General features: G+C 38.6%; 1 protein-coding gene across 1 annotated transcript; it reads right to left on the reverse strand.

Annotated features, from left to right (window-relative positions):
* Window positions 1–212: 212 nt before the first annotated feature.
* Window positions 213–16,891, reverse strand: LOC139453084 (uncharacterized). Its single transcript, XM_071234707.1, has 12 exons — window positions 16,806–16,891; window positions 15,043–15,535; window positions 13,143–13,742; window positions 12,225–12,282; window positions 9,138–9,167; window positions 7,903–7,991; window positions 6,522–6,645; window positions 5,212–5,334; window positions 3,404–3,534; window positions 2,337–2,413; window positions 1,753–1,877; window positions 213–1,179 (listed from the first exon to the last, which is right to left on the reverse strand). The coding sequence occupies exons 2-12, from the start codon at window positions 15,508–15,510 to the stop codon at window positions 1,034–1,036; spliced, it is 1,971 nt and encodes a 656-aa protein (XP_071090808.1). The 5' UTR covers window positions 15,511–15,535; window positions 16,806–16,891; the 3' UTR covers window positions 213–1,033.
* Window positions 16,892–16,967: the final 76 nt, after the last annotated feature.

The following is a 16,967-nucleotide window of genomic DNA, read 5'->3' on the forward strand; positions in this document are numbered from 1 at the left end:
AAATAATAAAATAATTTGGTATAGATGCCAGAGATATAAACATATTGGCAGCAAACATCATCTTTGGTGCAGGAACACTGTGTGTACTCTGTGCCTCTCGACATGATACAGCTCCTGGAGTGCATCCTACAACTGATGGCACATATCCAGAACACAAAACTGTGTATGAAGGGAGTCCTGACGAATGGTAGTAACTAAACACCCATACAGGGGTGAGACGACAAACTCAGCCAGCCTGTCACATGCAGTAGGAACTGGTGTTCCACGATTCATGTTATAGTTGCCTCCCCCTCATCCCTCAGGTTAACACATGACAACTGAATCATCTCCAACAAGTGCAGCATCTACATCACATCTACAACACAACTAGGGCAGCCATTGTTTACAATTGCTATTAACTGTGATATTCAGTCCTCCATAATAGTATCAGCTACAACAGATCCTTCACAATATACAGATTCACATCTACTGGACGGAAAACATCAATTAAACAACATTTCAAAATGGTCCTCTCTTAGTCTTTCAATCAACAGGAAGATGTTCTTCCGACCCGCTTCTTTCAGGAGCCGAATGCATATTCAGTGCTCCCTTTCAATGTCTGTTTCATGGAGAAAATTGCTATCATGATTTCATGTTTTGAAGACAGTATACCAAAAAGTGCAGGAGTTTGATAGCAAAGATAAACATTCAACATAGGGTTTTTGATCTGGCCGTTTGAGGAACATTCCTGTTGATCAAAAGGCTACTTGCATTACACCATAAACAATTACCTTGAACTTATGGCAAGGAGTTTGGAAAAAGCATATGTTTGTAAGACATTTTTCTTCTTTAATTTTACTTCTTACTAATTAAGGATGTTTTTTCATTAAGAAATATTTAAAAGTGTGAACCTTAATCACTCTGAGAAACTTTCCCTCCAATGATGAATTGGTAATATCTCTGACCCACTAACCCACCTCATCTGCATCTTGCACACACTGACCAACTCTCCTCCAAGTACCCCTCCATCCACGTCCACATTCAACCTCCCCATTCACTCATCAGCCTCCACCTTGCACACACTGAGGAATTCCTCCGTGCCGTCCTCCACAGCCACATCAGCTGTTGGCTTCTTCTTCCAATAATCATCCAGGTTTTTGAACACACCCTTTGTATTCTTCTTGGCAAGGCCCTCTACTTCTACAAAAATAATGTGGTCATGAAGAAAAAATCAACCATTACTTGACTTACAACACTCTCATTGAAATCACTGCTAATCTATATATGCCTTCCTATTGTTTCTCCCCCTAAATGCCAAAATTTCTCATCACTGAGACAACGTAATATTATCATTTATTATGCATTTAGTGATAAAACAATTTATATTGCTGTGTGAAAAAAGTTTTTCTGCTGCAACTTTACTCGGTTGACCGTAATACAAGATAAACAGAGTTTCTTAATTTTCATATAACATATTTATCAAATCTCTTGTCACATGACTACAACAGTCCTGAAAACATCCACTTCACCACTCATGAACTGTCAACTTTGTCAGATGAAACAAACACATTATCTGGTGGTCATATATCCTCTTGGAAAACATCACCTAAGCCTGTACAGCCAAGGTATCAGTGACTCAACAAACTTCAATTACACATAGGTTTAGAAGTTATTTTGACCCTATTCAAGTTCCTATGCTAACAGTGCAAGGAATGCATTCTCTCTCTATGCTATGTATTCTCCAAAAGCTTGTGCCTCAATTGCAAGTCTTACCTTTAATAACATGCCCTGAATCAGTGATAGTCTTTCCCTTCCGCCAGATCTGATACAGGTGCAAATACGTCCCAACGTAGAACTCATTGACAACCTCCATCACTTGCATCCTCCTATTGCACTCCCTGAATAAATACAGAGAAACTAGCTTGTGATACATTCTTGTGAGTGAATCAGTTGCGTTTCACTGCTCGTATTTCGGTGTCATTTACATTGGGGTGTCTGTTTTACATGCAGACTTGACAGAACCTATAAGCATAAGGAATCATTGATCATAATTCATGTGAATTGGGTATTTGTACCATCATCATCGGATCCTTTAACGTCTGAGAAATAGAATTCTGCACGTGCATTTTATCTCTTTCACAACACAACAGCACATCATATGATGGGCTCGCTTCCTCTCATTAAAACACATTTACCATATGCTGGAAATTCAGGAAGGTCCTTGTGTGTTGGTGGTGGTTGTAATTAATCCACGGAACACCCTAAACCTTGCACGGTCTATGTATCTGGATCATGGCAGAGACCCACTGACCTTCACTCGTAAACTTACAAATCCTAATGTTAGTTTTATTGCTCACTTGTTGAGAAGTCCCTCCCGTAAAGTCTGGATACAGATGCGGGACATGTTGATGCCCATCACACAGAACGGGAAGTTCTGAACAGAGCAACACATCATACATACATATACAAGTATCAGAACAGAGCAACACATCATACATACATATACAAGTATCAGAACAGAGCAACACATCATACATACATATACAAGTATCAGAACAGAGCAACACATCATACATACATATACAAGTATCAGAACAGAGCAACACATCATACATACATATACAAGTATCAGAACAGAGCAACACATCATACATACATATACAAGTATCAGAACAGAGCAACACATCATACATACATATACAAGTATCAGAACAGAACAACACATCATACATACATATACAAGTATCAGAACAGAGCAACACATCATACATACATATACAAGTATCAGAACAGAGCAACACATCATACATACATATACAAGTATCAGAACAGAGCAACACATCATACATACATATACAAGTATCAGAACAGAGCAACACATCATACATACATATACAAGTATCAGAACAGAGCAACACATCATACATACATATACAAGTATCAGAACAGAGCAACACATCATACATACATATACAAGTATCAGAACAGAGCAACACATCATACATACATATACAAGTATCAGAACAGAGCAACACATCATACATACATGTACAAGTATCAGAACAGAGCAATAGAGAATCTTCATTTATCTGTCAAGTCATATCTAATGAAAATGTTTGAAGTCTTTCTAATTAGAACACATTACCTGTTGCACATTAAAATGGTAAAACTTGTTTTTGTATGGTTATCAAATCTTACTAATTTTTAATTATTAAGAACAACTCAAAAGAGGAAAAGAGCAATCATCAATGAAATACTAAATATTTGAACAGCACTCAGATTAATTATAGTAGTTTGCATTCAACCATGATGAATTAATTATCAGAGATTTTCAGTAAAATAACATTTAAAATCATTTTCAAAAGACAAGGTCTGCATTTCACTTCTTGTTTAATTTTTGTAGAACATTTATTTTGAGTCAAACCTGTGTGGGATGAAGAGACAGTTTATACACGTCCCGAGCGAGTTGTGCTGTTTTTGGGTTACGCAGAAAGTACAGAAGCTGCAGCAATCCCAGCATTCCTACACCGCGAACATCGGTGCCAGGGTCGCGACCTGAGATAGAATGAACAAATATCAATGATCACCGTGCCAAACTTTGGACAAATATTTTTAACAAATGTTATATTTGGTATAACACTTTTTTTAGTAAAGTACAGATTCTAGTACTGTTTGGGGTAATGTCCCATCTGGGATTCGAACCCACACTGCAGGAGTGAGCACCTAATCGCCAGCACACAAAGTCAGCGACCTAACCCACAAATCCACCGAGGCTTCCACAAAATGAAAGTCTGACAACTGGTTGTCTAGATCACGAACTTTGTGTACCCCTCTGACAAGTGTAAAGTGGCACGGCTCCCTTGGCCGAAAGCTATGAACACCAATGCCATTTAGAAAGTGGTCAAATGTAACAAATGTTATAATTGGGATAACACTTTCTTAGTAAAGGACAGATTCTAGCAAAATAGTACTTCTTTGGCCCAAGCTGACTTTCTTAGGAGATGTAGAAAACGACAGCACAAACATGAGGCTAAAAAGTAATCTTAGTAATCTTTGCTCATGTTCAAATATTACAAAATGATTTCCTGAAAACCTCTTTTAGTTTGCAAAATCAGCCATTTTCACTAATCACACTTAGGTACTTGATCAAATAAGAGGTACAAACATGTTTTGTCTTGTTTCTTTATTAACACTGCACTCAGCAATGTTCCAGTTATATGACTGTGACTGTTACTAATAAAGTCTGGACCAGACAAACCAGTGACTGACATCATGAGCATCGATCTATGCAACTGGGATATGATGACATGCATATATCAACTCAGTGAGCCTGACCACCCAATCTCGTTACATCTGCTCTTACGCCAAGCATGGGTTGCTGAAGACCTATTCTAACCTGGATCATCAAGGGTGTGTATAACATAAGATAGTTTTCCTACCAAACCATTTCATGTTGCTTAGATTGCATGTCAATTTGACATCATCCTCAGTTATCCAGTGTATCATATCTGCATTCTATTCTGTTAAATACCCTTTCCACTTTTCTTTCATGATTGAAACAAGGGGCAATATTACCAACACTTGACCCGCCTTCATGTGTGCCTTCTCAAATCCAACAGAGAGCATCTTGTAGAATGAGGACATCCTTGTTTTTATAGTCTGGAATACACCTTTTCCATCTTAAAGGTCATTCCTAACTTTTGATTACACACACCATAGGCAGATCCAGAGGAGGGGCCCTGACACCCCCCCCCACCTCCTTTTGAAAACCAAATGTAGTATGTTGTTGGCAGTAAAATTATCTGAGAGAGGATTTGGGTATTGTGGACCCCTCCCTTTAAGGAATGTTGGATCCGTCATTGCATACTACTTAAAAGAAGTTAAACACACCTGACATGACAGAAGAACTGTAGTTATGTGAAGATATCAGGTGTACTTTAACTTCTTTTAAGTAGTATATATTGAGGACTCTCATGTACAAAGCTGTGATTATGAATGTTAATATATGCCTGACTCACACTCAGATGAGGAAATTTTGATTGGTTGATGATTTCAAGATAATGAGCGAGAGAGTTTCTGTGTTAGTGATAAGAGACATAGAGATGGTGAGGTCCATTTTCCCAACGAAGCTGTAGTGGCGAATGGGTCCCAGGTATAATTCATATAAGAAAGAACGAATATAATACACTGGATAATCAAGGGTGACTTTATTAAAGTGATAGAGTCTAAGACCTTGAAAACCAATCTCCTCCCAGTGACTGCCGAAGCGCTGACAATCGAAGCGAGATCCTGTGAGGGTGCGGTAGATGGACTGAAGGATGTGTACATGTGTTCTGTCCTCATTGTCCAGCTGAGCTACAAGGTAAAGAAGGATACACATGACACTGAGAAACTGAGAAAACATTTTAGTAGGAACCTACAGAGACAAGGTAACGGATCTGAACAGTTACATTGTAACCACCTGACCCCTGGTCTAGTCTTACAAGTGTCAACAAGCATGGGGTTTCAGGCATCTGTCCAGCCCCGGAGTAGACAGCAGGAAACTTAAACAGACACTATTTGCTGGAGTGTATTCTGTTGCCATGGGGAGATGAAGCTGCAGTACCCAGTGTTAGAAGGCACTGTTGCTATGGTATTTGAATCTAGCGACCTTACATTTGCCCATTTTATTCTAAATCTTTTTATAGCTTTGTCGTCTGAAAAATACTTGTCAGAAGGCGGAAAATAAATAATGATTACAGTGTCAACTTGTCCTGTTAGGTTTTGCAATTTGTAACTTAATGTATGCTCAACATTTTGTGTGATGACTGCATTAGGCGACCTAAACACAAAAGTTCTATTCACAGTCTTTTTTTATATACTTAAGCATGTCAAGGGTTGTGGAATCTGTAAACTAAAAACACACATCTTGGCTTAGAATTATGACAAGGACAATATTAATTAGGCATAAAAAAGACTTGTGTATACAATAACGCGAGTATTTATGATTGGATTTGACAAAACGTAATATACACTATTTCTTATGGGTTTTTTGATTGCATCAACCTTTGTATGTATTTCACGTAAGGTGATTGGATGACAATGAAGGCCAAGGTTGCTAAGTGTGGAGTAGACATCCCTAAAGGCTTGTGTACACAATATCTTGACTTTCATTCTTAATTTTGACCAACTCTGACATCAATGACATAATTCAATACATACTTAATTCTGTAGCAATTCACATCTTTTTAAATATGCTACAAAGTGATATTGATCAACACTGCAGCTTCATCTGAAGGCATCCTTCAGCCTCAATGGGGGTACTTGTGACACTATGGTATGTAAGTACAGGATTCGCTTTCCCGTTCTTTCAAACTGTGAATACCTCCAACACAAGTTTACCTGACTAAGAGGTTCAAACTGTGACCTTGTGTCTGTTTTCAGGCTTACAATGAAATCCCTGCTTACAGAATATGCATTACTATTGAGATAAGCTGCCATGCTTTTCAATGTCAAAATGGTGTAAGATTTTCTTGGTTTGTTAACAAGTCCTGTACACTCACATCCAGCCACACAGAAGATGAGGTCTCTCTCGGGTAACAAGTCTCTGTGTATTTTGGGCGGTCCAAACAAGAAGTATGCCAATGCTGACAACCCATGCCTATCAATGGACGTCCGCACGTTTGGCTGCAACAAATACATGAGGACATGTTGAACACAAAGTTTACATACAGTCTGTCCCAAATAAGTTTTGAGTCTACAGTCCAAACTTGTATTTTGCCATTATTTTCAGTGTTTTTCTGTCTTAGTATAAAGACAGTATAAACTGTCATCATTACTCATTAAAGAACCGAGCTGTAATTACTGAATCCCATCATCTATTCATCCTTTACGTAGGTTTTTGTGTATGTCACTAGTGGGACCTACTGATCGTCCTATAAGAAGGGTCAGCCACTGTGCGATAAGTATTCATATTTTTCAAGTTATTCAAAGTATACTCGAGGACATGGGTGGCCCAGCTGTCTAAGGCGCTTCAATTTGTTGTCCAGAGTTGCACCCCTAAGGACACCAGAATCCTGAGTTACCCTGATTCAATTTCTAGGTTTGTCAGAGGCTGACAACCCATGTTATCTCCCTAAGTGAAGATCGTTTTCAAGATTTGAGAATGAAATATGCTTGCCTGAATGCTTCACTCACTCCTACCAAGACTTTAGAGTGTCAACCCTGATGGTCCGTCCACCTGACAAGAGCTCCATTTGAGGTGTCCTCACATATTCATGCAGAAGTAACTTATCAGAGTGAGAGAGTGAGTGAGTGAGTATAGTTTTACGCCTCTTTTAACAATATTCCAGCAATATCATGGCGGGGGACACCAGAAATGGGCTTCACACATTGTACCCATGTCGGGAATCGAACCCGGGTCTTCTGCGTGACAAGCGAACGCTTTAACCACTAGGCTACCCGACCGCACAACTTATCAGAGTGAAAGATCTGATTGTATAAGGTTTTTGACATCAGATAGCAGCGGTAGAAACTGACAGTTTTCGTCCACAAGTCCATATAAAGATAACATATTGCAAAACCCTTAAAAAGGGCCAATTTCTACTAGACCTTGTGATACCTTAACTATTGGGCAGTTTGGCAAGGACTATAGGACTAGTCCCAATTTCTAAAGCTGAGATAGTCTTCAAATCAGTAAAGATGGACATTTTTCTTTCCCATATAAAGTCTGTTATCAAGTCTGAATGTGTATTTGTGTAATCTTAAAATGACATCAATAAGTGATTTTGGAACATTAATCAGCTTTTTTTTTACACGGATTACATCCAAATTACAATATATTCATGCAGTTTTTCTCCAAAATATGTCATGTGATACATATAACATATCATGAACAAAGCATTGGGATACGTGTTATGTGATGACCTGAATATATTTTCTAACCTTCACAGCAGAGAGATCCGACTTCCTGAAATGGTCGACTGCATCCTGGGCAGAGAGCAGGGGGGTCTGGTAGGCCTGGGTCGTGCTGCCTGGAAGTGTGGACGGGATTCATAAAGTGTGTCGCATGTTGAGCTAGAAGTTCACACATTTACAACCATCTGTGTTCACCCATTATTTAGTAGCAAAGCATTTTGGCTATTTGATAGCAATGAATTCTAGCCCATAGGCACTGAAAATGTCTTCATTACTGGTCCATGGTCATAATCAAGATGATCATCATGATAAATGTTACTCTGTGTAGTGTCTTGAATTTTACTCCGTTAACATGGTTAAGAAAGGAAACTACCCAGCAGCTACCTGGCAACGTTGACTGTCTTTATACTTAAATAGGCATAGAGTTGAGAATACATTGAAAATTACATATAACAGACATTTACAGGGAGAGTGTATCTCACTCTTATTGATGTGACAATAATTCAGGGACCAACAAACATACTGTTGAAATAGACATCAGTGGTAGCCTTTTGTGATCACATTGTTCCAGGTCCTATGCACTATATGATATTATAAAGTGGATCAGTGGCCTTTTGTGATGACAGTGTTTTATGTCCAATATAACACATGATATGGAAGTGGGGATCAATGGCCTTTTGTGATGACAATGTTCAGGACAAATGTACTACATGATATTGAAGTGGGGATCAATGGCCTTTTGTGATGACAATGTTTCAGGTCCAATACAACACGATATTGAAGTGGGGATCAATGGCCTTTTGTGATGACAATGTTTCAGGTCCAATACAACACGATATTGAAGTGGGGATCAATGGCCTTTTGTGATGACAATGTTCAGGACAAATGTACTACATGATATTGAAGTGAGGATCGATGGCCTTTTGTGATGACAATGTTTCAGGTCCAATATACTACATGACATTGAAGTGGGGATAAATGGCCTTTTGTGATGACAATGTTTCAGGTCCAATATACCACATGACACTGAAGTGGGGATAAATGGCCTTTTGTGATGACAATGTTTCAGGACCAATATACTACATGACATTGAAGTGGGGATCAATGATCTTTTGTCATGACAATGTTTCAGGTCCAATATACCACATGATATTTAAGTAGCAATGATAGAATTCCATGACAGATATTTCAGACCATACAGGAACTTCTAAAATTCTTGCATCATGACATGTTACCTTAAAAAGCTAGAAAACATTAACTACCTTCTGTTGCACTCTTGTTCTCCGCAAACTCTGAAAGCACATAATGATAAAAGCAGTGATCAGGGTTTTATGCAAATAATTGCATCCTATACACATAAAAAAATAGCGCCATGGCACTAACAATGATGACAAAAAGGCAATGACATAAACTCACTTGACAAGTGAGGTAATATTACCATCACACCAAAGTAGTTCTATCCTGTTCTAAACAAAATACTAGAACGGGGTGTGATCCCGGTAGAACGCGTAGTTTGGCGTAAAATATGATGCTAGTAGGTCACAAGCAGTCCTGAATACGTCTATCTCATTCTTATCTTGTTCTTAGCCAGTCTGTAGTCCGTTTGTATCCAGTTCAGATCCTGTAAAAGTGCCCGTTCACCTCAACCCGACAACGTTTCAAAGCAGATCGAGCACGTCTGTAGCCGTTCTCAACCCATTCTTAACCAGTTCAACCTCGTTCACAATATGTCCAAGCCAGTTCTAACTAATTCTTAACCCGACCAACTCGTTTGCAGTATGTGCTCATCTCGTCCCAAGTGCGTGTGTATTCGCGTCCTGGCCCGACTCCTATGGATACCGAGTGCGTTGTAGTCAGTCTTTATTCAAGTTCAGGGCTCCGAGATGTACACATCATGCCTCCAAAGAGAAGTCGACCCGGTCCGTGTGCACACGTACTGAAATTTATGTCGGACTGCACCACGTCGTAACTCGTCCCTAGTAGATTCGAAGTACGTCAATTCCGTTCGAAGTACAGCAATTCTGTTCATAATACGTCTTTCTCGTTTTAAGTACGTTGTCAATCTGACTAATTGCAGAACGGGATAATATTTTGAGCAGACTCAAAGTTCTGGAGCACCCTCCCCATCCATGAAGTTTGTAAAAAGAGCTACTACGTCCACTACGCTCATACACAGTTGGAGGCCTTTCGACAACATTTTCACAACGTATTGAGAACTAGTTTGGTGTGATGGGGGTACAAACTAAAACCAAAAATTTACATAAATAACATCTATAGTGAGACTCATTGGACACAGTGCATGGATGTTGGAATGACTGAAACCAAACAAATTGAAAAAAGTACATTGGATTTTTCTGAGATTTTTGTTCTGATAAGAAACATAATCAATTTTTGTCATCAGAAGATGACAAATCCCTTCGGCCCCCACAATAACTAAAAGCACCACTTCAGAACCTGGTTAATACGTGTACCAATTTGGATGAAAAATATTCCACGTTTTTTAAGTTATGCTCCATAAACGAAATATGGATGGATAGACAGCGATTGGCGGACAGACAGACAGACCAAACAATGACTACATGAGGATAAACAGGAAGTCCCTTTCTGCAATATGCTTAATGTGCATCTTATTTGCTGTTGGTTCTGTGGTGCTGGATTGTATTTATTTCAGATTTATCAAGCACCTACCTTATTGATGTATTTATCAAGCACCTACCTTATTGATGTATTTATCGAGCCACAACCTTATTGATGTATTTATCAAGCACCTGCCTTGTTGATGTATTCATCGAGCAACTAACTTATTGATGTATTTATCAAGCACCTACCTTATTGATATATTCATCAAGCAACTAACTTCTTGATGTATTTATCAAGCACCTACCTTATTGATGTATTTAACAAGCAACTACCTTATTGATGTATTTATCAAGCACATACCTTATCGATGTATTCATCCAGCAACTAACTTATTGATGTATTTATCAAACACCTACCTTATTGATGTATTCATCAAGCAACTGACTTATTAATGTATTTATCAAGCACCTACCTTATTGATGTATTCATCAAGCACCTACCTTATTGATGTATTTATCAAACACCTACCTTATTGATGTATTTATCAAGCAACTACCTTATTGATGTATTTATCAAGCAACAACCTTATTGATGTACATACACTTGTATTTCTCATTTCAGGCTGCTTGAGATACTTAAGTAGTTGTTAGCTAAGCATCATCAGTAAAGCCCTAGTCTTTTGTTAGTGTCAGCTCATGGGACCAGTCCACTGCAATGAAGGGTGGACAGGTATATCTTTGTCGATCAATCAAAGTTGAAGCTTGGGTGTGTTGCTGATTAGTTAGGTTTAAAATCTCAGTGTCCTACTTTAAGTTCTCTGTTTTCACCACTGCACTTTTCACTTACACTTCTCTCTGTAGTGGGGAGATAAGACAAGCAATGGATGGTTGGTAGTCAAAGTTATCATTGTGTTTGTTTCATGCCAGAATGATACATAAATCACTGTAGATAAGCAAATATCTACATCTTGTTAATAGTATTTCAGTATGTTACATATACTAGTGTTTGTGTGGCAAGTGTATGTGTACTAGCAGGGCTCAACTTGGCTATAGAAACATGTACCAGTGTAACCTATTACTGAAAAATGCTGCCTCAGTACACAAAGTGCACATAAAAAAAAGTTCAAAGTTAGCCTGACGAACCCTCACTTGTCCACACATCGCTCTAACACATTCAGTACCTCTAAGTGTTGTTTCCCATACTATATCCCAAATCTCTGTGCAATACATCATCACATTAATGTGACACGGGCAGCAGGCTAGCCCATGTTTCAGCTTTGACAAATTTATGGGACCAGGGTGCAACCTGGTTTTGTCTGGTGCAACCAGGTTTTTATGTCAACAGGCTCCTGGTGCAAGTTAAATCAAGTTAACTTGATGCCTGACTAGATTTCATTTCATTGTATGTGCGTTTGTGTTTTGGTCTTGGTGCTAATTGGAAAAAATTGTGTATTCAGTAAGTTGGCATCCATAACTTGTCTTCCTTCAGCAACTTGTATTGTGTATTCATGATTTGATAATAATCTAGATGTGATTTCTACACGTGTAAATAGCAATGTCTTCAGGATTTGTTTTGTCATCAGGACTTCGCTGTACCACTAAGATACACCCCTGTGGGATTCACTGGTTAATATATCCTGATATATAGACACATCAGAGCAGTCATTACAATCCACAGACATGACAAATTATTACTTCATCCTGTGATTATAGTTATACCCAAACACACTAGCATTGCACAGACTGTTATCATTAAGTGATTTAACTCACCAGCTTGTATTGTGGTAACATTCTCCCAGTCATCAGAACTCTGAGGTTCAGGAACTCTCTGTCAAACAGAAATCAAAGTGGACACCTTTAGAAATTGTATTAAGGTTTCGTATTGAAAGACTAGATGAAAGTCAATCAATCTCGTTGAAATCAAGTCTTTTACTCGATGCCCAGAGATTTATCTAGGATTCCAAACTAGTGAGTTAGGTTTAACGTCACTTTGAACAGTTATAGTTATATCACAGCGTGTCAGCTTAATGTGTGAGGAAAGCCCAAAGTAATGCAGTACTCAGACATTTACCACTTTGGAGAAACCCACGAGCAGGAATGGTGATTCCAAACAAAGTGCAAAACTGGGATGAAACAACAAAGTTAGTTGACAAAATAAGGAGTAAAGAATTGAATGAAAACAGTTCTGAATAATTCTCATATTTCAAGCTGTGTCAAATAATTCAAGAGGTATAAACAGAACAGGATGGTTGGTCGGTTTGTTGTTTAACGCTGCACTCAGCAATATTTCAGCTACATGACGGCGGTCTGTAAATAATCGAGTCTGGACCAGACAATCCAGTGATTGACATCATGAGCATCAATCCACACAATATGGGGATAGATAGTATCTTTGAATCCTGTCATGGCCAACTATAGTTGTTAACTCTGTCAGAAGTCAGAGAAAAGTCAGTAACAATGAAACCCATTTCTAATCCTTCAGGACTAATGTTCATTTGAATGAGCAAGCTTGTTGAAGAGGTGACTCATCGGTGACTTGCTAGATTGTGTGTCATCATACAATGTGGATCAGTGCTCATAACATCAATCTCTGATCTGTCTAGTCCAGACTTGAATACTTAGAGGCAGATGTAATATAGCTGGAATGTTGTTAAAGCATTAAAACAAAGAAAGCCCAACAAGACTTACTTGCAGCTTTTCCTCAGAATTCATGGTGTCCAACAGAGGTTGTGGGGATGAAGAACTGGTCACACTGGAGGAGATGGACGGTAGCCCAGATGATACAGGAAGGATGGTTTCCCCGCCTGGGGGTACAGCAGTTGGACTGACAACCCCTGCGTGTGAAGACAATGTGGTGGGGATGTTTCCTTGAGATGGGGCTGTAACATTAGGCTGCTGTCGTGCAGGGACGGCAGGTGGAGTGGATGGCACTTTGGGACTTGAGGCTGGTGACGGAGATGATTCTGATACAGGCTGTGAAGGCAGAGCAGTTGGATCTTGGGTCACTTTTGACAGACTTGGAGTGACATTTTTTTGGGATAAATCAGTGCAACCACTTTTATTCGGATGATCTGGTACCTCGAACTCAGAATCAGACTCAGACTCCTCTTTCTGAACAACTTCCTGTTCTGCATATTCATCTTCAAACTCAGAGCCGGAATCATCATCTTCACCAGAGTCTCCAGACTTCTTGGCAGATGACACAATATCGAGACGAGTATTTTCTGGGATAGGGCCAGATTCAACAATCACATCTGTCAAAGATCGTACACTCTCTCTCAGCAAATTCTGAAAGAAGTAAATATGACAAGATCAGAGCAATTGTCACTTCTTGCAGAACTAAATTTTGATGCACTGATGATTAATTTCCCCTGATAATGTATACCATCTTCTATGATGATGCCTTCAACACTTTCTTCAAGCAAGGGTACAACTAACCTTTCTTCCCAGGCCAAACTTTCACATAAATCTCACATGATAGAATTAAGTTCTGATCTTAGGAAAAAGGACAAACATATTGCTAAGTGTCACCCATAATTTCACTATAACAAGAGCAAGTGATTGCTTTCACAAATGCGCAAAAGTCAGTGCCATATATGCAATGTTTCTGCTGTTAAACATATGCTAAATAAAGGAACAGTACATTGATGGTTCTGTGTGTTATTAAATCATGCAAAAAATAATTTCCAAGTGTTACGTCCGATTCAAATCTCAAACCAAAACAACAGCCCTGAACAGCGAAGTCAACAACATAAGTGCTGCGAAGAGTAAACTGGCTTCAGTCATGTTTTTTATTAGAGGAAAATTGAAGAGAAAGCTTGTGTATTTTTCTAACAATGCTTTACAAAAACAATGCTTCAGAACGGTCGATGTCCTGTCCTTTTAAACAGTAGAAAGATATCTGTCACATATCAGTGAGCGAGTGAGTCTGGTTTTTACGCCAAAAATATTATAGAAAGGCAACGCCTGGGAACACCAGAAAACAGCTTAGCGTATTGTCATCACGTGGGGAATTAAAGCGAGCATTTGGTCATGACAAGCCAACATTTTAAACAACTCGGCTGCCCCACCACCCATTACATGTCAGTGAGTGGAGCACATGAACAGAGGATAATTCTCCAAGGATTCAAAATGTCAAATGAAGTAACACATAAGTTTGTTTTTAATGTGTGTCTTTTTCATTGTTTTCTGTAATTATTTTAACATGACCCTCACCCTCATACTATCTGATTCATTTCAGCCCATCGGCCCATAAATAAATGATAAATCAAGTTGGTACAATCATCATTAATTAAAATTTTCTACACTCAGAATTTAAATCAATACTTTATTGAGCAAAGTTTACAGAAGAAAAAATATTCCTGAATATTTAAAAACAGCAATGTTTCCATCTGACATATGGCAATCAAAGGTAAAGTAGAACATGCAAATCTGCTACAGTGTCCCTACCAAAGTCATTAGATTTCAAGTGGTTGGTGTCTCTGTAACCCATTTTTTCCACTACAAAACAAATACGTCATTAAAGTTTCAGCTTTCTGTAAACCTGTGTATCTGTACCACCATTATCATCTGTCCTGTGAAGGGTTACCTGATCTTGTTCCTGCACGTCAGTATTCTCATCCTTCATCAAAGCCTCTTCACTGTTCACGACATTCAGACCACTTGCTGATGTGTCAATACATTCATTATGCTCCATCATTTTCTCATCAAGCAGGATGTTGGTAACAGCAAGTCCAGGTGCATCACCAGCCTGTTGTACATCCTCTCGTAGTGCTTCCTCATCTTGTGCATCCTCTTGTTGCACTATCCTCTCCTCATTCACCCTGACATGATCGTGTTCGTCTACAAACCCACCAGAAGATGCATTACTGTTCATATTGATGGGGATGAGGTCCACGAGTGCTGACTGTTCTGTTGAAATGTCATTGTTTTCTTTGATGACATCACTGCTGAGAACTACCCCAGCATCTGACTTGCCACTAAAGTCAAACTGAAGCTGGTCTAACTCCACTGGGCCTGATATATCCAGTTCAACTGGATCTGTATCTCCAGACATGTTGCAGTTTTAGTACTTAATAGAGCTGAAATGAAAGAGAAATTATTAATGCATTACAATTTATATACATGCACTATAACTATTATCTACTGAACAATGAGCATGATGAGATGTGGACTGTTTTGACTCTGACATACCTTTTTTATGCCAGTCATGCTTATGTCACTGTGATCAATTATTACAATTATTATTCTGAAAATATTATTGAAATATCTTTTATCATTCATATTTACTTTCATGAATGCATGTGATGAATTAAGTTGTGTTATGGTACACATGCAATATACCAGATACCTCTTAGCCATACTCGTTTGATGCTTCTAACTCTGTTCCCAGAATGTGCCAATTCTTAAAATATGTTCCAAAGCTCAAAATTAGTGAATATCTCTACATTTGCTTGCAGTTTATTTCATTGCCATAAAATATAACATTGCTACATTAAGGAAGCAATATGATTAGTTAATACAAATGTAGATGACAACTACTGATGCTGAGGTACAAATTAACCAAACATAGTAGGTTATTTTGAATAATTATTAGTCTAATTAAATTAATAGTCCAAAACTTGGAAACCATTACTTAGGAAGACATTTATGTAAAAAATACACTGTAGTGGATCCCTCATCAAAATGGCAGATACTTCAATCTAGCCTGTATTAATGTAAAGTGTTATCATTTAAGATATTTAAAGTTATCAAAAGATATTTAAGATGACCAAAACAAAAATATTTTGAGATTTTGTATTTTAGTCTGACATCACTCAGACATCCATGGATTAAGGATAGTAAGAGTAACGATAGAAGAGCCACACAAAATCAGTGAAGCGAGAGTCACAGTCGGTAGTGGGGTAGCCAAGTGGCTAAAGCGTTTGCTCGTCATGCCGAAGAACCAGGTTCGATTCCCCACAGGGGTACAGTGTGTGAAGCCATTGTTTGGTGTCCCCAGTCGTGACATTGCTGGAATCACAGCCGGTAGCTGGCGCCAATGATTTTCGACAGGCCTGTAACTAAGCTGCGCCCTGTAATCTTCAATCTTGCCAAGCTATGACAAGGTAAATAATGTCAAACATGGGTTGGACAATTAAGCTCTCGTTGTATACGTTGTCGTGGGAGACCTTCAGTCATCGTACATAGCATAACCATAGGGTAGTCTTCACGCCATGACTAGCCTAGCCGAGATGATGCCTGTACAGTCTTATCACTGACTTCTGGATCATCCTTGTTATTAGCATGCATTTGGATTTGAATTTCGATCTATCATCTACAATCACTGACAAAGTATATGGTAAAAGCTACCTTAGATCATATATCATTGACAAAGTATTCACATAAAGTTGACCGGCTCCAGAATTTTGACAACTTCCGCCATTTGTAAACACAACAGAACCGCACTGACAGCTTTTTATTTTAATTAATATCATATACGAATAACGAATTATTTTCGTGGTTGGGGTTCGA

Source organism: Haliotis cracherodii, unplaced genomic scaffold, assembly GCF_022045235.1.
Source record: "Haliotis cracherodii isolate W230 unplaced genomic scaffold, xgHalCrac1.p SCAF_9, whole genome shotgun sequence".
Classification (NCBI taxonomy): Eukaryota; Metazoa; Mollusca; class Gastropoda; order Lepetellida; family Haliotidae; genus Haliotis; species Haliotis cracherodii.

What these genes read in the sequence shown, in the direction of transcription:
- LOC139453084 (XM_071234707.1), bottom strand. Translation starts at nt 15,510, where the DNA reads ATGTCTGGAGATACAGATCCAGTTGAACTGGATATATCAGGCCCAGTG. An exon ending in CGGATCTCTCTGCTGTGAAG is followed by an intron (nt 6,646 to 7,902) that starts GTTAGAAAATAT and finishes TATTTGTTGCAG; the next exon opens with CCAAACGTGCGGACGTCCAT. An exon ending in TTCAGGGCATGTTATTAAAG is followed by an intron (nt 1,180 to 1,752) that starts GTAAGACTTGCA and finishes TTATTTTTGTAG; the next exon opens with AAGTAGAGGGCCTTGCCAAG.